Source organism: Xiphophorus maculatus, chromosome 5 (assembly GCF_002775205.1).
Source record: "Xiphophorus maculatus strain JP 163 A chromosome 5, X_maculatus-5.0-male, whole genome shotgun sequence".
Taxonomy (NCBI): domain Eukaryota; kingdom Metazoa; phylum Chordata; class Actinopteri; order Cyprinodontiformes; family Poeciliidae; genus Xiphophorus; species Xiphophorus maculatus.
The window spans coordinates 22,520,613-22,542,709 of NC_036447.1; the positions used below are offsets into that span (position 1 = coordinate 22,520,613).

The window sequence follows — 22,097 nt, forward strand, 5'->3', positions numbered from 1 at the left end:
ACCTGGTCAAAATGGAGACTTCTACTTTTCAGATGCCTTCGAGTGACACAAGGGGGCAGCAAAGGGTCTGTGTGCAAAGTGCCTTTTTGATCAGGATGTGGATTGTTTTGCCTCTTTGCAGCTGGTGTACACGCAGTGTTTATCTAGCTTTTATTTATTTGAACAATAGCGGGGAAACCTAGTCAACAGTTCTCAATAATGACGCGTTAACTAACATAAGCGTGCGTGACTGCACAAATCAAGTAAAACCGGATTCTCACTGACGGATCTACTGATGTCAGAACTCTAAAACTTCATTAAGCCTCCATACTCTGAGCTGTTCTGTTATTTAGAGATTCACCACACAAACAGCAGGAGATACTAGCTAAGTGGGTCATTTTAATTTTGAGGAAGATGTCATCTTTCGTTCTTATGAGCACTTTAAAATTTAAACACAAAATAACAATGAATTAGGAGAAGTTCACATCTCAGAGGCTGTCTCATAACGCACGTCATTTACACATTGACAAGAACATATTCAGATAGATCAGGAAGTGTTTTGTCACTCTGGCGCTGACTGAGCAGACTGCTGCTTCTGCTGGCGGTCTGCCCTAATCTGTAACGGTGCCTCATCAGAGCTATGGCACTCGTCTAGCCGAGCACCGAGGACCTTCATCTCCTCCAGGACAAACACATGGAAACAGTCACATTCGGGCAGGATGGGCTCCAGACTGAAGTAAGTTAGTTCACTTATGATTTTTGTCGACCTCCATCATTTTCTCTCTGCCTCTCACTCAGTTCTTGTGGTTTTCATTAACTTCCTCTCACAAAACAGCACAGGAAGTTTAATGCAGCAACTCTTCTGCCCTTGTATTTGCTGCCACAGACATAACAGTGGACTTATTCTAATGCCTCTATTAAGCAGATTTTATTTACTAAATTGGACATTAATTTATCTGTATATTAAGCCTATTATGAGCAGAAAAACATATATTTGCTTGTGACAACACAGATATTTTATATTGCTCGCAATCAGATTCAGTTTGGAGTAAAAGTCTACCTACTTTTTTGTATGATTATTAATTTCTGATTTAATGTGAACACACATGTCAAACTCTAACAGAAATCTCACACGTTTGGTGTTCATGTGCTTCCTGTCAGACAAAACCCCGAGCGAACCTTCAACTGGTTCTTTGAAGCAACATGCCCTGTAGCCAGAGACAAAGGTGAGGACAGTTGTAGCTTCTGGATCAGCACACACACCCAACCACAACGATTCACACATGTTTGGCTCTGTTCGGAGCACTGCTTATGTTCATCATCTTCTACATCAATTGTTAAAGTACGCTGAGAACACAGAAGATTGTGGGTTCGTGGTCTCTACTTCTAAATATATAACATTAAATCTCATGTAACATCTGTGTCCATTTGGTGAAGCTTCAATCCTAAAAATCTCAGATTTATTTTACTAGTAGAAGACATAGGTAAAATTTGACCATTTGATTTGATCTGTTTTTATTGTTTTGGACGCTTACATTGTGATTTTATTCACAAAATTCCCTTTGTAATACATATATACATATAAACTGACACTGGTATTTTGTCTACAACAATGAAGTTACTCATCAAATGTTTTTCTGTCACTCTACGTATCTTGGACTTGTTTTATTTCAGCATGACTCAATGGATTGCACAAACTGAATTGCACAGTCTGTGAGTCATGACTCAGTCATTACACCGGCGTTTTGAAAGCGGACTTGAACATAAAATAATATCGGTACATGTGAATTGGGAGAAAATAAAATATCTAAACTTTCTATGTGTGAAGCTGTTTGTGTTGTTCTGACAGTCACACATTCTTCCTGTCATGTGATCAGAAGAAAACCACAAAGCCTTTTTAGTCACAAGTAAACCCAAGGAGAGCATCCTGTTAACTCTCTGTGAGAGCTGAAAGCTGACCAGATGAGATTTCACATAATCATTTTTAAACATTTTTTGTCTAGTAAAATCACTAATGCTTTTTTTAATTTGGCCACAGTAGATGTGTGTCCCAATGAATTATTGATACGATTAAGTTTATATTATTTCAGTCAGAAATTTGAAAAGTGAAACTTCTATAATGACTGATTACACTCAAGATAACATATTTCAAGTGTTTATTTATTTTAACTCTAATCATGATATGTTACAGCTAATGATAGTCCAAAGTTAAAAAATTAGTCCAGTAGAAATACAGAAATTTTTAATACTGAAATGTGAAGTTATGGCCATGGCAGTCAGAGGGAAGACCTGACAATTGATCAGCTGAAGTCCTTGACACCCTGTAGAGTTAATTAGGAGGAAAGCATGGCATAAACAGATGCACAAGCAACAGGTTAAAAACAGCATCAGTAGGGTTCAGAAGAAAAGCCCATTCAAGAGTTCTGGGGGATTTCCTTGAGGTTTGGACCGCAGTGCTTCAAGAGCTACAACAGACACACGTGTATGTATCCAGGAGAAGGAAGATGCATTTCTTATGTGATGTCAATCCTGAACCAGGGATAATGAAAAATGACAACTCTGTACCTCAGTGGCCCAAAACATTTCTTAATTAAAGTAAATGAATGTGTATCTTGCTTTTCAATTAGAAAAAAAGAGAGTCGGAATTCAAGCTGCTTGAGGTCCACTGTGACGTTTCCACAGTCAGTGATGATTCAGGGAGTCGTGCCTTTTGTTTGTGTTGATTCACAACTGTTTACCAAGAAATATTGGAGAAGTCTGTGCTTCTCTTTGCCGACAATCTCTACAGAAATGCTCATTTTATTTTCCAGCAGGTCTCTGTGTCATCAATGTGCTTGGGATGATTTCTTTAATGAGCATCACTGTGCTGGATTGGGTTGTAAACCTAGCTGACATAAACCCCATGGATGATCTCTGGAATACTGTCAATATCTTTTGTAGCACCATTCACATATAGGGTAATTAAAATGAGTCACAGAAATAAAAAGGGGATAGAGTTTAAAACACAAACTAATGACAGATAATCACATAACGGGAAGGAAATTTGAATTCCCATAGGTAAGCTAATTAAAAATGATTAAAATAAATCTCTTAACTTTTCTGTTTGGCTGCAGTAAACAGTGATAGTTTGAGTCCTTATTCAAAGGAAAGGCCTGACTAAATGCTGCCTCACCTGATTTGGTTCTGGTTCCTGGAAATGAGGAGTAAACAGGTCATTGACAACCTGAAGGGTTTACTTGGTTCATATTTCACTAGCAACACTGAAGTGCATTTATGACCAAGACCATGCAGTGACTTGTAGACCATCAACAATATTTCTATTATTTTACAATAAGGGAGACAGTGCAGTCACTTAAGGACTGGTGTGGTATGATCCATGTTCCTGGTGTTGGTCAGGACTCTGGCAGCAGCATGTTGGATAAGATGCACCAGCTTGCTCATTTTTTATTTTTTATTTTTTGTACAAACAAGCATAAACACCAGTACAATCGTCAAACCTATTGACAATAACAGCGTGCAGCAGTTGTTTTGGATTCTGTTTTGACAGGACATCCTTTATTCTGGTGATGTTTTGAGCCGGTAGTTGGTTGAGTTATTATTAGACTTGGTTAATTCCTATAAGTTCAGGTATGACTTCATGAAAACACCTTTTTTATTATTATTCTCTGCGGTCTTTAGTTTCACAGAATCTAGATGCGTTTTTGTGACCTAAAAGAAGACGGTGAGAGATACCAAACCTAACAATGCAAACAAGACCAGTGTTGATGCACTGCAGGGTTTTCTGAACATCTCAACATGGGAATTGTCTCGGTGCTACTCTGCATTGATGCAGTAATTAATGGAAAAGGAGCCCTTACTAAATATTGAGTGCATATGCTCTACAGTACATCACCATATGTTTAGCTGAAAGAAAAATGCAAGTTATAAAAAAACATATATAACTGTATCTATAGAATGTTTGTGTCTGAACTGAATTAGCTTTTTGCTGAAAATTTAACTGATTGAAATGCCTTTGTGTGATGCAGTTTGTTCATTCATTTTCATAACTTTTTTTTTTTGTTTTAATTTTGCAGATCCTGGAGTAAAGTTTCAGTTTCCAGAAGACTTCAGGGACGAGGTAGCCTCTGCTGCTCCAGGGAATGCGTTGTTGGGAATATTTTTAAAATGATCACAGTAGCTCGACTTTAGTCTTCAAACACTGGACATATTTTGTGTGGCTTTTTAAGCACTGACCTTATTTAAGTCGGGGAGGGAATAAATTGAACTTTAACCCACAAGTCTTGTTCAAATTTAGGCTAAAACAGAAACCAAAAGTCAGGCTTTTTAAATCCATTTGATCAAAACCAACAATGTTTCAACCATTTATTGACATGTGAACATTCTTTTTTACCTTTCACTAATTGTTTACGATGGAGACGATGTCTACATTGCTCAGCGTGTAACACCATAAACCTGAAATAGCTTTCAAAGTTGACGTGAGCTCATGAAGCTCTTGTACTTTAACATAACCGTCTTTGTTTGTGTCTCTCGCTCCTTATTTTGCTCATTAATTGCTTATTTTCCAGGAATCCAGTCAAACTTTGCCCAGGTTCTGCTTCCCATATGACATCCAAAGGTGAGTATAAACTGGGAAGTGTCTGGGTTTTCGCTGCATGCCTGGTCACACCTCCCCGCCTGGTTAACTTGATCTAAATGTCCTCCTCTCACCACGCTCGTCTGCTCAGACAGAGGGATGGGGTGGCTGTGCAGCACTTTACTTTTGTTTTGACTGACCTTGAGGGATGCCAGCGCTTTGGTTTCTGTCGCCTCACCAACAGCACACAGACGTGCCTTTGCATTCTCAGGTATGCTTTTGTCTGCATGTTTAATCTTTATTTTGTGCTCCACCTGTGTCTTTTGGACACAAAAAATGACATGTTATTTGAAAGATTGCCATGTAAATATAAATTTTCTTTGCATCCCATTATTAACTTCGTACCTTACCATAAGTAACAAATATAAATGAATTTTCTGAATTTTAACAACTCAAATTGCCAGTTTCTACAATAAAATGTATCTTTTATTCTTCAGAAGAAAAAATCAAAAGGTTTATGTTATTCCCCATCTTATAAATTCAAGCTAAAATTTTATGGGGAATATTATCTTAATCAGGAAGTGTCACTTTTTTTCTCTTTTTTTTATGCAGAGGCTTTTGTAAATAAATTGTTCCACCTGTGTCCATTGGACTCACCAAAGAGGCTTAACATTACATATTTTTTATGGATGTCATTGTCTTTAATATTCATAGCAAGTGTTCATGTATTTTCTTTTTTTTTTTAAATCGCTGAAATCTTAGTGTTTGCAATGTGTCGTTTGGGTTTTTTTGCGGGTAGAGACAGGTGGGGGTAAAATTGAAAGCATAAATGTGATCAATTAAAATGTGTTAATTTGTGAAAAAGTTTCTAAAAAACTGTGATTATTTCATTCGATATTTTACAAATTATTAGATATAGTCACTTTCTTTTCAAAAGATGATTTCATCCTGTATCAATTTCAGTTACCTCCCGTGGTTTGAGGTGTTCTACAAACTTCTCAACAATTTGGCCGATTACCTCGCGAAAGGACAGGTGAGTTCTAGTTCCTGACCTCTAACCTCTACTCTCTCCATACTGTTGCATGAGCGTCGCATGAATATGAACCACCTCTTCAACAGATCAATGAGATCAAAGCGCTCCTGGCGACGCTCTACAAGCAGTCCATACCGCTGACTCCCGGATCCGTCACCCTGCAGATGGTAAATCTCTTAACTAGCCAACGAGAACCCGGGAGTCACACTTGAGTTTGAACGTGTTCTGTCAGTGGTTTGCGTGTTGTGTTTCTTTCCTGAGGGAGAGCAGCTTTTGGTGAGCACTGAGGTGTCCCGTACTGTTGGACACACAAAGGGACCAGAGGGGGTGAGTGCCACAGGAGTCCATGTGGCCCAGAGGCAGATCCAGCCAGGCTTGTACAGACTAACGCTGGCTGGCTGTGCTTGATGACTTCAGCTTAACTAAAACTCTGTTGACTCACCCCTCTAAGAGATGACATGTCTATGCTGAACCTAACACAGTTAACACTAGCTAGCTTTCATTGTGATCTACAGCCTGTTTAAAAGCCGAGCCTAATACCTCATCATGGAAATGGTTTGTCTGAGAAGTCATCGTCTGAGAATTTACTCCATTTGGCTCCAAACTACAGCTTGTTGTATCATCTTTGTTTTTGTTTTTGTGTTTGAGTTTCATTCCAAAATGACAAAGCCATCTCCAGGACCAGCAAGTGCGCATTTCTAATTCAACACACCTACAAATTAACCCCTAACTTAAATAACTCTCATGTTTCGCATCTATGTCACAGCATGCAATTAAATGTTGATGTAGTTTTTATTGCAGCATAAATACAGTTTCTTCAGTCTGAATGCAGACTTTTCAACCAATGATGAGAAGTTTAACAAGATATGTATGGTGCACTGTTAGACTTTTACAGGAGCAGACGATGTTAATGGTACAAAAACAGATATTTGACTCAAAGCTGTGAAAGAGAAAATTGCTGCTTTTGAGAAAATTGCTCAAAAGCACAATTATTGGGCTGATAATTTTGGAATAAAAATGGACAATGTTACCTTGCAGCCTTTTATTCACATATGCACCAAGATGTTAGACTACATCCACGATGCTGGAAAAAAAGTACATCCTTTCTATTGTTCTCCCTTTTTCTTACTGTGGCTTTATGGTTGTTGTTTTTCTTTTTTTCTGGACAGATTCCATACTTTATTGCTCCAGATCCAAAAAGTCTTCCTTCTATTCCTGAAAATGTGAGTATGGTTGCTTAAGTTAATTAGCTGTGACTGAGTTTGAGCTGTTTTGCAAAACCTTTTAGACTTTAGATGTGCAAATCTGACAGAGACTTACTCCAAAAGTCCTGGTGCTTCTGCAAGCCTCAACTCGGCGAGGCTAAAGATAAATATATAAATGTATACCCCACTTTTGTGACACTCATTCATGAGCAATTTTGAACTGTTCATGTTTTTCCAGTTCAGGGTTTTGCACTACTTTGTGTTGGGCTGTCTCTTAAAATCCCAAAGAAATCCATCAAAGTTTGTGATTGTAATTTGATCAAATGTCAGAAATTTCTAGGGACATAAATACCTGAACAAAACACAAACACACCTCGTTTCTTTGGCTTTGCTAGAGAAACCTGACTGAGCTGATAGTAGCCGTAGATGTCGGGAATCTCCTCCAGCTCTATGCCAGCATGCTGTTCGAGAGGCGGATCCTCATCTTCGCCAGCAAACTCAGCACAGTAAGACGCACGTTTTCATTTCCCCTTTTTGTTGCATAAAATTAACATATCTGCAACAGCCTGGTCATACTTTAAACCCATACCTCAAACACGACTTATTTTAGAGGTGTGATTAGACCATTTCTAAACATAAATTTAAACACCACTAAAGTGTCATTGCTTCATTTTGTGACAAATATGACTCTCTATACTTGTTGATCACATGTGAAGTAGATAAGCATGCATGCATACCTAAAAGTTCTCCTCCATTTTGTGTGTGCAGCTAACATCTTGCGTACATGCTCTCAGTGCTGTTTTATACCCGATGTACTGGCAGCACATCTTCATACCTGTCCTGCCACCACATCTACTCGACTACTGCTGGTGAGAAGTCAAGTCCATCCATCCATCCATCCATCCATCCATCCATCCATCCATCCATCCATCCATCCATCCATCCATCCATCCATCCATCCATCCATCCATCCATCCAAACCCCAACACTAGCGCACTGATCCGCCTACACGTACACTGCAAAAACACAAAATCTTAAGTGACATAATCTGCCAGTGAATATACAGTAGTATATTTAAAACAAGATCCTGCATCTTGCTAAAAAGCTTCTTGTAAGTTAGTTTTGTCTTCTTTCAATATTCCTAAAATATTTGCGGTAGAAACTAAACAGAAAATACTTGGCAAGATGTTGTGGTTTTGCAGTGTACAAACAGAAAATAATGTGTTTGGGGTTTCTTTCTTTTTGCGGTTACAGTGCGCCCATGCCTTATCTGATTGGAGTCCACACCAGTCTTTCAGAGGTACCGCACCAACCGAGTCGCTCACATTCCCCACCAGCTTTATTCGCAAGTTGATCAAGTTTATTCTTTCTGGCTGTCTTCTCGACAATGTATTTCCATCCATTAGAGAGTGAGGAGTCGTGGGTTGGAGGAAGTGGTAATTCTGAACGTTGATACAAACACTCTGGAAACCCCCTTTGATGACCTTAAGAAGATACCTGCAGATGTGGTAAAAACACATATTCGTTTAGGTCTTTGTAATTTCAGCGAGTTGCTTTGTGTTAGTTGAGCATGCCAGTTGTTTCATTGATAACATTTGGCAGATATCAGCAGGTTTCTTGCATTTATGTGCTCAGATGTCTGGCCTGAAGGTCTGTTTAAAGCGGCAGGCAGTGTCTCCTGGCTGTGGTGTTTCTCGAGCTTTCCTGAAGGCTCAAGCTCTGCTGTTTGGAGGCTACAAGGACGCCCTGCAGGGCGACAAGGTCTGTCAGTCGCTACGGTTTGCTGGAAACTTAACACCAATGTGGTCCTTGTAATTATAGAATTGTGTTTGGGGCTCATTCTATATACGTCTCTCTTCACAGGAAGGTGACATTTATTTCTGTGAAGAGGTTTTTTTGGATCACAAGTCTACCAGTATGAAGCAGTTCCTGCAAAGCGCCATTCACTTGCAATTCTTCAAACAGGTACACAACGACCTCTGCTGAGCATGTTTCCCGAGGCTTAAAGTGAAAAACACAACAAAATTTTGCAGTTGGTTAAATGATGAGATTATGTGACTCTGTCTCAGGAGTTAATGGAAATTTGTTTATTCATATGTGAGCCAATCTAAACTGTATTAAGCTTTAGAAATACTGTGTGCACTGCGTTCACCACAGTGGATAATTTGAGTGCCTGTGCATGCAAGGGGTTCGGTCGCATATAAGGCAGGAAAGTGAACTTTTGGTGTCATCCCAAACAATGCCACCTACTGGACATCCAGTGGAATTTCACTAAATATGTCGGGGAATCTAATTTGACAAGCAGCAGAGCATCTCCGGAACACAATTCATGACAGACATGTAGAATAAATAAACAAAAATCGTTTTTAAATTAAATTACTCGTTGTCAACTAAGATCTTCAATAATTATTAAAAGTTTTTAAAAGGAAAACCCACTTATTTTTACTATTAGACTTCAACGTTTTTGTAACCAAAACAGTATTAAGATTACTTCAGTGGAGAAATCTAGAGAGAGAATGCTAAGAAAATGGTAAGTATTTAATTTAAAGAAAGAGGTATGAGATATCTCCACTTTGAATTATTTTGTACGTTTAATCAATATAAAATATTATAAATTAATTTGTCACATACCTATTTCAAAGTCTAGACACACATTTTGCGCCTGAGTGAACAAGATAAAATAACTCTTTGAAAAGTGCTCAGGATTTAGTATTTCTTTTCACTTAAACTCAGCATTAGTCATGCCTCAGGCATATTTAGGTCTTAAATATTTAAATTCAACCAAGTATTTTGTTTATAAATGAGACAGGAATCTCTAACGAGATAAAAGCAGTACTAATTTTCAATAATTGAAAAACACACAATTTGTTTCTTTTTTTTGCATTTTGTTGAAAATGAAAGTTGAGAATGATTTAAATAGTCTGTGAAAAAAACATTTATTGGAAGTCCAACTATCAAATTCTTCATATAAATCCTGAAGAGCTTTTTGCAGGTCTCCACTGGTATTTTAAAGATTTATCTTTTAGGGTGGAATGCCTCTTGTCATCACCCTAATCTTTAGATTCCTTGGAAAAATCTTATTTTGGTCAATTTCAAAATATTAATATTACTTCCAGCCTGAAGAAACATGGTGGTAAAGTTAAACAATTGCTTTAAATCTAAATTCCTAAATGAGTATGAATGAATAATTTTGGACTAAACTGTTAGAAATAAATACTGAGGCAGGTTTTCATAATCCATACAGGCTAGCAAGGCTAATTGTTCAAAATGATTCAAATATGGGTGTTTACGTTGGTTTCAAAGCTGTTTCTCCACTTGTTTGTTTCAGTTCATTGATGACCGCTTGGATGCTCTTAACAAAGGAAAAGGACCAGATGACCTTTTTGAGGAAGAGATAACAAAGTGTGAAACAACAGCAGGTGTGTCTGTATGTCTTAAGGATGTCGCAGGACAGATTTTTCATTTTTATTTTTTAGTAATTTAAGAACAATTCTTTTGCAATCACCTAATCTGATGCTTTCATAAAATCAATAACATGTATCTCCTTTTGTGGTAAAATAGTACACTACATTTTATGATTTTTAAATTACTCGTCAGTGATATGCTGGATGATGGAGTGTATATTTTTTGACAGATATTTTGACCATTTGACTTGATCTAGTCAATAGTTTTTGTAAACCTAAGTTATGCCCCTTCTAATGATTTTGTTCATGCCAAGCTGAATTGCAACGTTAGCGCTAGCATCTCTGTTTGATATGACTTGTTGTTGATACGTAATATATTTGGACGATCTGGTGGTTAAAATGGCAAAACCACACACAGAACAGCAGCTGTAGGGATTAGGAGCTTAATTAACAGATTAATCACTGAATCCAATACCTACCATTTAAAGAAGCCATCAATGGGACAACAAGTCAATACTAGATGTCAGATTGGGACTTCCCTTTCATGTGAATATATCTTTCTCATGTTGTTGAATTAAAACTCTTTCTTTTGGATTTTTTTTTCTTTTTTGTAGGAAGAGGCAAATCTTATCAGCAGTTAGTTGGCAATTTAAAGGTAAGTTCATTTGACTATATCTGTTTTCCTTATTGGCCTGAAAAGTCTAACATTAATGTCTTTGTGCCTCTAACAGAAAGGGGGCGGCGCTCTAATCCTGAACATGAAGACCAAAGCAAATATGAAGGTGAGTCCAGACAGACATTAAGTGACTGTGGTTGAGGGAGGACAGCTTTGTGTTGCGGGTGCCACCTAACTTTTCATTGTTGTCTCTAACAGACTAAAGGTCTTACCAAATCTGGTTTGAAAAACTTGCTGATTCACAAGGTAGGCTCGTGTTCATGTAGGTAAACGCTTTGATTCACCCGAATGCTGCTGGCTTCTCTTGCTTACTTCACTGTGTTGTGCAGGTCCACCATCAGGATCTCAACCTCCAGAGGGCCGGATCGATGTCACACCGCCGGGTCCAGTCTGACAGCTTACAGAGCCGCCTGCCGATCACACAACACTTTGGAAAAGTAAGACTGTAGCTTTTTTTTTTTTGTTTCCAGCAAACAAATCCGCATCTGAATCAAGTGAAACGTGTACAAGGTAAACAGGCCCGTTTGTGCCGCCTTCCAACTGTTTTTGTTATATTTTCTTTTTCTGGTCTTGGCCTTCTGCTCCATTAGTCACGACCTCGCCGACCTGCGCAGAAATTCAGAGACAGGGAAATCACAAAGGACACCGAAGATCTCTGGGACAGGTGGGAAATAAACTTGTACATCATTTTCACAGTATGGTCTCCTCAAACTGTCCCCAGTTTTAAAGTTCTCCAGCCAAGGGCCAAACCTAGGATTAAAAGGCTTTATTTTGTCAAAAGTGGAAGATAGGTTTCATTTATTTTTTATTGCAAAATGAGTATGAAAGCCTGTTGCAGCCATGTTTAAATTAATTTTTTTATTATTATTATTTTACTGTTTTTCAGCAAGTTTCTGCTCTTTAAAACATAAATACAGTTTAATACCAATGTTTGTGATGTTATTTTGAAATGTCAGGACATTGGACACTGAAAGAGCAGAGCAGTAAAAAGAGCCCAACCAGGAAGTCCATTGAGAATCTTAGGTTATATTTTTTAAGAGATGTGTTTTTTTCTTCAAATAAACAACATATGTGGATGTAGGGAACATGCATTGATCATAGCAATCCCACAAAATGGGCCAAAAGTAAAAGATGACATGGCCAAATGAGGACTAACTGCTGACGTCTCTGACATATACACAGGGAAACTAGTTTTTTATCTCTTCCCTTTTTTAGGTTTTGTTTCCACTTTATGATTAGAAACACGACAGTCTGTTGCTCTGTTTAACGAAGCCACACATAAAATAACTTAGAATACTGTCTCTGGAAATCAAGAATAAAAAACCCCCCGACTGATTACAATAATTTCCCAATGCAGTAGATGAAGCATTTGAACAGCTGTACACCTACTATGCACATTTATATTATAATATTACTATTTCTAACTTCTAATTAGTTTCATCGATGTTATTTTTTTCATTCTCAGCGAGGAGAGCTCGAGGCCCGCTGGACAGCCTGACTCCGAGATTCTGAAGGAAGAAGAAGAAGACGAAGTTGATTCACCGTTATGTGACTCAGAGGAGATGGATCTCCTAGGGGAGATCTTTGACACTCTTAGCTCGCGCAGCTCCCACGACCGAGGCCTGTTGTATGGCACTCGCAGCCTGGATTTGTTTGGACCAGACAGCCATGACTATATCATTAAGGTAAATCAGTAAGGAAACGATCAACACTCCCAAACATCTACTTGGAAATCAGTTCTAACTCTCTTTTATGTGGTTGTTAGCGTGGTCCAGGCAACCCCAGCCAGGAGAGCCTGTCTCTGTCCATCAGCGGCAGCGGCAGCCTGCACAGCTGGAATCTGGAGACCACAGAGGAGCTTTCAGATCGAACGGAGGACTCGGACTGGCACGGCCTGGACACCAGCATGCCGGAGGAGGAGGGAGCAGAATGTCTCCTGGTGGCAAGTGAGGTCACCGAGCACGAAGCGAAACAAAGGGAGGTCCTAGAAAAACAGAGAGAAACTGATGGAGAAATAAATGAGAGGCAGGAAATAACCAACAGCGATAACTTTAAGGAAGTGAAGATCGAAGAGGAGCAAAGTAAAGAAGATCACGAAAACATAGCAAGCTTTGGGGAAAGCTCGCAAGAAATGACTGAAGGAAAAGACGACGAAAGAATAAAGGATGAAAGGAAAGATGAGGGAATTCAGAGCGAGGAGGTAGCTGTGTTACAAGAGGAAGAAGGGAAAACGAATAACACGCAAGAAAATGAGGCGAAAGAAGAAATTAAAGAAACTCAGAAGGATACAAATAATGATTCTACAGACACATTGAACTTAAAGTGTGTAAACAGAGAAGATCCGCTGTTGAGTTCGGTGGAAAAGCCACAGAGTGACGCTACAGTCCCACCAGAGCCCGATGATGTTACTGCTGAGTCTAAACTGCCTCCATCTGAGGAGAAAGAGAGTGATAAAACCCCAAAGAAGGAGGAGCAGGGGGCCCGCGTGACCTCACCTCCTCCCAAAGTGCTTTCCGCTGTAGCACGCTTCCAGTGTCAGCCATACAGCCAGCAGGGATTTCAGTTCAAGTCCATTTCTAAGAACTCTGCCGAGTCTGCATTGCGATGCAGGGAAAAGGTACAGACTCCGTGTGACTTAGACACAAACAAAAACGCAGAGGCGTCCGAGGAAGAAGACCGCCCTCCGGTCAAAGTGTCTGAACTGAAGAAGAGATTTGAAGCTTGATGTAACAGCTCAGTTTTCACTGGTTTAGATGGAAACCCAAACATCCTTCTTCCCATCAGCACTTTCCAGCTCAATGGGATTCCAAGATGCTCCAAGGACAGAAAGGATATATACGTCCGCCAGTACGTTCTGGCGGCTGTATATACGTCCATTCTTCCAGATGGACGTGACAGGGAAACGTCTGAAAACCTGTGTCCAAGAGGCATCAATAACACCAGGTTTCATGCAAACAAATAGCCAAAGTATCTCTTTGCTAAGCTAAGAAGCAGGTCCATTAGCTTTATTGAAGATGAAGGAAATAGGAAATATTTTTGGTTTTAGAAAGGGCTCAGGATCAAACTAACGCAGCATCATTAACTCAAAAAGAAAAAAAAAATATTTATGGCATTCATTGAACCGTTAAACTCTCAGGTTGGAAGTTGCTGGTTCCAGTGGTTGCTAGGATCTCTGTCCCCATTGCTTCTGTTTTCCATTTCTTTTTTAAATTGCTTGAACTGTTTGACATTTAGGGGAAAGAAAATCCATCACCTCATTCTTTCCAAGCAACATACATTGACACTTAAGTGACGTTTTAAAGTCATATACCAGACGGGCTAATGCAGTGGTTCTTCATCCTGTTCCTCAGCACTCATTGTCCCTGTTCCCACATCCATCCAAATCTGCTTAATCTGGGATTGGATTGCCAGGGGCAGCAACCTAAACAGAGAAGTACAAGGTGCTCCATGGTCATCTGAGAATCATTTAGTCCTAGGTGTTCCTCTGGGTCTCCTCCTGGTGCCCAGAACATCTCACCGGGGAGGTGAGGAGGTAATGCTGTAATTTGAATCAGGTTTGCCAAATAAGACACATCTGGGACACGGAGGACAGTGTGGATCAGGATTGAGAACCACTGGGCTGAAAGGCTCGCTTGGATTTTTTGAGTCAAGTTCTGTGAACTTTTTAGCAAACATTTCCTTACCTGTAAAAAGACATGATAGATTAACAGTAGAACCAATCAGCCATGTCCTTCCTCTAAGTGGGCTAGAGGAAGGATGTGGCCTCACCATTTAGCCTCAGTCTGCATGGCTCTATAGCAGAAGTAAGAAGTCTTTTGTGCAAATGTTGACTGTTAATATTCACCAATGCTGCATTGGTGCATACACAAGTCCATCTGATCGTTTTATTACAGGTAAGGAAACTATTAGTGATAATGGCACAAGAACCGCAAGTCAAAATAATAAAAAAAAATGAGCCTATCCCTTTAAAAGCACTGTTTTCTATTTTTTTAACTTAAATGTGAAACTGCCATTTATTATAAACACAAAGAGTATTTAGATTTGTTGAACATTAGTTTCTTTCATGCACAAACTGACATTTTGAAAAATGACCTTTACAGTTTTGTGGACTGTTCTCACAGAATTTGAATAAATAGCTTTAATAAACAAAATGTGTCCATTGAAAGTTTTTTTTTGACCAAGCAAAAAGGAAAAGGAATAATTAATTTGCACACAGTGGTTTTAATCAGACACCTTACCCTCCATGTGTGCACACTTGTTCGTGCATTCCAGTTAGTATCTTAGGAAAACTAATATGCAAAACATAAAAAATATTTTAATGTGCATTTAAATACAAAATACACTGTAGCTCATATTTCAGTGGTAGAAAAACTGAGTAGTGTTTAAATAGGAAAATTGTTAGCAAACTCTCCACTTCTCTTCCCTCTGTGAAACAAGTGACAGAATGCTCCGATTGTTCAATCAGTCCATTTGTTTTCACCCAGGATGAAAGAAAGTGTTTACATGATCTGAAAACATTTTGGAGCAGAGAGCATCCATTTGTGATCCTGATACACACACACCAGGGTAACATCGAGGGTATTTAATCCACGTCTCTTTATATGAGCCGCTCTTCTTTGGGCAACGGTAAAGGCAGCCTGGGCCTCTCGGGTGCGGTTGCTCGCGATTGTTTCTTCTCCTCTGCGCTGGGTCTATACTTCCCCTCCATCCTTCTTTTCTTCCGTATGACGCACAGCAGGAGCAGCAGGACTAACATGAGCAGGGAGAACAAGCTGAAAACAGACGCCGACATTGCAGGTAGGATCGACAACTGCGTCGCGCAACACCTGGGAAGAGAAATCACACCAAGGTCAAGTAGTCATGCAGGCAAAACAAGAGAGAACCTTCTCATTTAAAAACGGTGTTCAATTTCACAATTCCTAGTTTTATGTGTGGAAGCACTCTGAGGTAAACAGAACAAGCAGCAATCAATCCTCTACTCAGCATTTTTGAGCCTGTACAGGTGTTTATGTTGCCCTTAATTTTACTGTAGAAACACACAGGTGCTGGTCATTTAGGCATCTCGCCAGTTTGGACTTTAGGGCATTAAATACTCAACTTTTTGGTTAAGAAAAACAGTTTGCCACGGGTCCACTTGTATCCACCATGACGTTATGAAAACTTCTCTATTGTGTATAAACAGTTCTCACTACTTTGTATGACAGCTTTTCACTAGTCAGTGCAACGTTTTCAGTATCATATGTGGAAGAGTTTCATATATGAAAACCAATTTTGATTAATGTAGCAAGAATCATAAGAATCCATCTTTGCACCAGTTAAGCCACAGGTTTAGAAGGTGGTAAACCAGTAGGTCAAAAATGCCAGAGCTTCAAAAGGGACCTGCTGGTATGTATGCACATTAACCAGTTCCTTAAAAATAAACACACACACACACACACACGCCCTTCACTAAATCCAAAACCAAATATTTTGTTGCAACAGTCGGTAAAACCGGCAGGGAAAACATGTAGAGAAGAACTTTAAGTGAAGTCAGAAGATAAATCTCAGGATTAAAAAAGTAATGAGATGCAGCTTGTGATTTGTGTAAATAAAATAAAACTCTGCCTTCATCCTGATCATTAACCGAGTTGTACATAGTTTCAGGGAGGAACCGCCTTACTTCTCTGAATAATACCGAAAGAGCAATTTATCAGATACTTCTGCAGTTTACATGAGCATACAATAATGTTTAACTTGTCACCACACAAGGCCACATTCCTGATGATAAATAACCGATGACTGTTTGGTGGACGCAGTCAAGTCTGGTCTTTCAGTGAGCAATTTTTCCAACAGATTTCCTATGCAGGATTAGATCAAATGGGACAAAAACAGATTCATCTCACCTTAATGGAGAATACGAAGTGTTTATGAGGCCTGTGCTGCCTTTAATCTTCCATCTGGACCAAGTAGACAGTGTACCAGTGGAGCACCTAAAGGTACAAAAATACAGAAGATTAATACAAATAGTTTGTTGGGGGGAAAAAAGGTTCACCGTAATGAACACGTTTAGTAAAGAAAGTTTAGCTAGAAAAGATGAACAATGGTTTAGTGAGTTGTAACTAAAGGGTACCAAGCGTTTAAGTAGGAATGCATGTTTTGTCTTTTTTTCCCTTCTTTCCTAAAGCGTCCCAGTTTCTTTAAATACAACCAGGCCAAGTTTCTGATATTACATTAGTTCCAGTAAACTAGAGGATAGAAAAGATCTTTTCCCAAACAACAAGAAAACTGAGTCTACTGAACGGAAAAATAAGTCATTGAAAGAATGCATTTATCGAAGTGTGTATCATCTACTTGTTTATGTTAGGATTAAAATATTCAAAGACATTTTAGAAACTTTAAGATTGAATATGTTAAGTAGCTAATTAAGGGAAATGGACACAAAAAAGACAAAGCTGCTTAACATTGCAATTTTCAAAACACAAATCTGATAAGATGCAAAAGGACAAAATAAACACCACTTAAGAGGAAGTGTGAGCATGGAGGAAGATCTAAATCGCTCAAGATACCAAGTGTACTTAGTGACTCAGACTAAAGTTATGGCAATTTGACTTAACAGATGACCAGTCACAGTGCAACCATTCAACAAACGCCGAGACCGCTGGACTGTTCAGTTGTTTAAGAAACGTGACAGTCAGAAAACCAGAAGAGGGAAGAGGAAGAGGGGAAAAACAAGAGGGATATAATAAAGTCCAAAAATCAATCATTTAATTTGAAACCGATTAGAAAAACACATTAGAAAGTAATGAGTGCTCGTAAAGAAAAAAATAAATAAAATAAAAAAATACAGGTACTTAAAAGCATAAAACGCACATAATGTTGAGTTTTCCATTGAAGAAAAATGCCTACAGAAAGTGTGTTTTGCACATTAATGTGTTTGTATTGGCTGTTGTTTTTAGGTCAGTATTACCACCAAAAACAGAAGCAGACAGACTCAAATGTAACCAGCCAGCAGAAGAAGAAGCAGAAAGACAGAACTAAGAAATATTTGTGAGAAGATAAACCACAGACAAAGAAAACTGAGGAAGTCTTTCGCTATGATAAGTAAATATAAAATACTAAATAACTGCCAAGCTTTTATAAATCTGTTCCAATTCGGATTTGCTGCCTTTCCGGAATAAAGTAAAGAAATTTTCACCACTCTCCACGAGTATTGATTCCCACTGCAGCTGCATTGCTGTAGTGGGAAGTGTAATGGACTCAATTCTATTGTCAGAGTGTGCAAAATTGCAATTGCAAAGGATGGATTGGAAGCAAAATTTCATAGGATATCGTCTTATTTGGTAATATTTTGGTTAATTGTCATACCAGTGATTCTCTTAATACTGCCTCTCACGCATATATTGAAAAAAAATAACTAACCGTAAAGATTGAATTTTCCTTAACGCATCAGTGCTGATGATGAATTAAGCGAATGAGGAAGAAACAACTCATTTAAAGCGTTTCACAAAACTTAACCAAAGGTGCCAAAAGGTGTGGCTGGCACAACGTTAAATGAAGGATACTTGTATACAGAAAGTTGTGTATTTAGGCCCTCATAATATCTTGACATTTGTCCTTTTAACATTTGCACTATAACTTTTAACAGTTGAAAGATTTTCATATAAAATGCATTTCACCAAGATTGCCATTTACCAAATCAGCTTCTGCAAAAAGACTGTTTTAGACATTCTGAATTTGAACTTTCTATAAAATCCATCAACAATCATATCATGCTTCAGCACGTTGTCCACAAATTAATCAGTCTAACTTTAAAACGCTCGGGAAAAAAATCTGTTCTTAGCTAAAATATCAGCTAAAAACCAGGACCGTCCACATCATTGATAGAAGACAAAACAAAACGAAGACTTAATTCCTTGAAGCAGCGGAGGGATATCACACCACTCAACTGTATTAATGATGCCAGCAGGTTTGCGCGGACAAGAAAAAGTCAACACTCACCACTAATGTCGTGACAAGCAGGAGATACAATAAGTCGCTTTCATAAAGCACCTGTTTGTTTCAACAGAAAACAGAAGTAGATGTGCTGTATTCTCTCTCTCTCTCAAAGTTCCTCTCGTAAAATTAATGACCCTCCTGCAAAAGTTTTAAACCCCCACGGGCAGGACGCGTGTCTCCGCCGAGGGTGGGAGGAATGCCGCGGATCCTGCTCCACCTGTCTGGCTACCTGCTGTTACCTGCGCAGGTGAGACTGCCGCTGATGACACGTGAAACCGCTCACGGACACAGACACCGCGACGTTCCTCTATCAAACGCCAGGTTTAGCTGCAACGTGACGGCAGTTACCTGCGGGCTTAGCGAGGGAGTCCAGGTGAGACCGCAGCCGCAGTGGAGACTCCCGGTTTACAGCGAGAAGGTCCGCAAGACCGACAGGACTCATTGTCCATTAGCCAGGTGTGGAAGCGATACTGGTTTCTCCTTCACCTGTCTGCCGGATGTAAATGAGCTCGATCACGTGCCCCCCCCCCCCCCCCTCCCAGCCAATCAGAGTCAGTTTGCCTTTTTTTTTTTTAATCTTGGGTTTGTATGTTTTTTTTTTCCTTCTCATTTTTGTGAATTTGTTTTTTTAACGCAACCCTCAAAATATTATTTGACTAGTCATTTATTTCACTATCATGTAAGTAAATTAGCTACATATAGAGTGAAGTATTCCATATGGAAACCCGTTTCATTCAAAATTGAATAAATAAATGCAGTTTTGAATTATTAAGGACATTCAATAAATTGCACTCAGAATTAAACAAAATGGATTTTTAATATATTGAAATAAAGACATGACTAATTAAACAAATACTGAAATAAATAAAAAAGAATCAAGGAAAAATGTTCTTGAAAAACATTTTTACTTTATTCCGTGATAGGAGAAAACAAAACAACTCTATTTATTTCATGGAACATTTATTATTAATTTGTTGATACAGTATTTATTCATTGAATAAATTTTGAATAAAACAGCTCTTTATAATCGCAAGCATTTCATTCAGTTCATTTTTTTAAATACAGAAATGTCACCCCACTAAATGACTTCGGCATTGTTTTTTTTGTTTTGTCTTTCTCTTGACAATACCCTTAGCATCTCTATGACGTGTAGGTTTTGAGAGTTGGTTGGCCGACGCATTCCCAGTAACACGGCAGTCATTAACCAAACGGTGGTAATTTGACATGGTGGGCAGCTGCCATGTTGAAAATAAAATCAGCTATAAAGTTAGTCAGTATGGGAAGCATGAGATGCTCTAAAGTTGCCTATTAGGCCTCTACACTGACTTTGGACTGGATGAAACAAAGTGGAGCAAATCTGGAAGATAACATGGCTCCCAAAATCTTCAATCAATCAAATTTGATTTGTATAGCACATTTCAGCAGCAAAGCATTTCAAAGTGCTTTACATCATATAAAACACAGAAACACAATGCAACATAGAATCAATAATCAAAACAAAGCTTTAAGTCAAGTTCCATCAATAAATTTGTAATTGATTACGTTTCAAATACAATCCTAAACAGGTGGTTTTTTAGTTGAGATTTAAAAGAAGTCAGTGTTTCAGCTGTTTTACAGTTTTCTGGAAGTTTGTTCCAAATTTGTGGTGCATAGATGCTGAAAGCTGCTTCTTCTCGTTTGGTTCTGGTTCTGGGGATGCAGAGCAGAACCAGAACCAGAAGACCTGAGAGGTCTGGAAGGTTGATACAACAACAGCAGATCTTTAATGTATTGTGGTGCTAAACCGTTCAGTGATTTATAAACTAACAACAGTATTTTAAAGTCTATTCTTTGAGCTACAGGGAGCCAGTGGAGGGACTTTAAAACTGGTGTTATGTGCTCTATCTTCCTGGTTTTAGTGAGAACGCGAGCAGCAGCATTCTGGATCAGCTGCAGCTGTTTGATTGATTTGTTGGTCAGACCTGTGAAGACGCTGTTGCAATAATCAATACGACTGAAGATAAATGCATGGATGAGTTTCTCTAGATCTGGCTGAGACATTAGTCCTTTAATCCTGGAAATGTTCTTCAGGTGATAGAAGGCCGACTTTGTAACTGTCTTTATGTGGCTCTGGAGGTTCAGGTCAGAGTCCATCACTACTCCCAGGTTTCGGGCTGATCGCTGGTTTTCAGTTGTAATAACTGAAGCTGTGCATTGACTCTAGATCTATAACTCTAGATCGTTCCTCTTTAGGTCCAAAAATAATAACTTCAGTCATCAATCAGTTTGGATTCTGTTAGAGATGCACTATTGCCAATTATTCACCATCACAGTTTCACTGAATCCCATTTACATATTGCAGAGAACTGCAAATTGTCCTAATTGATTGTTTTATCATTATGGAATCAGGCCCTCCATGGTTTTAATATATTTGGTGACATTTGTTTAGTGTGGCATGAAAAAGTTTCAAAGATAAAATCATTAAGAACTTTTTTTTTTACATTTGCTAAGCTGCAGTACATTGAGTACATGTTGTCTATAAACCAAAACCAGACAGACATTAACACTTTTTGTGTATTTATAACAAGTCGTATTGCTACTTGTTGTAAATACAAGTTGTTGTATTCAGTATTTATGATGCATATTACATGTTTTTTAATGTCCTTCAGCTTCTGATTTTGTGAGGAACATGGAAGCTGTAGCTCATGTCCTGGATATATGTGTCTGCGTGTGTGTGTGTGTGTGGGTTTGCGTGTGGAGCACTGAATCCATCCAAGTTCACACCTTGTGAATCTCCACTAAACACTTGAATGGTCTTCATTTCAGAGCTGTAGTTTTCCCTGTTACTTTCGCACTCTTTTCTACCTCACTTGTTTTCCTTTCACTTAGACTTAGATGAACATGCAATCTGCTTTCAACCATCTGCTTTGTGAAGATATTTTATGGCTTGCCCTCCTTGTGGAGAGTGCCAAGACAAACAAGGCTTCCCCCCTCAATTGTGTAGGAAAAAAATGGTCATATAAGATCACAATTCTCAACAGTTTCTATGGTTTTAGTCCAATTTTCTCAATGAGCCAACTAATTACTAAGAAACAAATGCTTTAACAAAATAACAGAATACATTTGTTTCCAGTGCATCTACATATTAAAATAATTTCCTTTGTAAAATTGTATTACTATTTTAAAGTAAACAAAAGTTTAATAAATATCCTAATTTATTGAGACGTGTCTGTATTTGAGAAGTGCTCAAGCCACCAGTCACCCTGCTTTTTGC

At 38.6% G+C, this 22,097-nt stretch overlaps 1 protein-coding gene across 2 annotated transcripts; it reads left to right on the forward strand.

The window, feature by feature from the left end:
• Positions 1–549: 549 nt before the first annotated feature.
• Positions 550–15,016, forward strand: LOC102236167 (DENN domain-containing protein 1B-like). Of its 2 annotated transcripts, XM_005805099.2 has the most exons (23): positions 550–715; positions 1,141–1,205; positions 4,053–4,096; positions 4,545–4,594; positions 4,704–4,823; positions 5,516–5,585; positions 5,672–5,752; positions 5,847–5,912; positions 6,755–6,808; positions 7,186–7,296; positions 7,559–7,659; positions 8,045–8,090; positions 8,197–8,298; positions 8,426–8,551; positions 8,654–8,755; positions 10,119–10,209; positions 10,809–10,849; positions 10,926–10,976; positions 11,069–11,116; positions 11,200–11,307; positions 11,461–11,534; positions 12,336–12,555; positions 12,636–15,016. In XM_005805099.2, exons 1-23 carry the CDS (start codon positions 699–701, stop codon positions 13,593–13,595), a joined length of 2,748 nt encoding a protein of 915 aa, XP_005805156.1. In that variant the 5' UTR covers positions 550–698; the 3' UTR covers positions 13,596–15,016. The 2 variants fall into 2 exon arrangements, with proteins under 2 accessions (XP_005805156.1, XP_023190445.1); XM_023334677.1 differs by lacking the exon at positions 5,847–5,912.
• Positions 15,017–22,097: the final 7,081 nt, after the last annotated feature.

What these genes read in the sequence shown, in the direction of transcription:
- LOC102236167 (XM_005805099.2), top strand. An exon ending in TCGCCAGCAAACTCAGCACA is followed by an intron (nt 7,297 to 7,558) that starts GTAAGACGCACG and finishes TTGTGTGTGCAG; the next exon opens with CTAACATCTTGCGTACATGC. An exon ending in ACCGAAGATCTCTGGGACAG is followed by an intron (nt 11,535 to 12,335) that starts GTGGGAAATAAA and finishes TTTCATTCTCAG; the next exon opens with CGAGGAGAGCTCGAGGCCCG.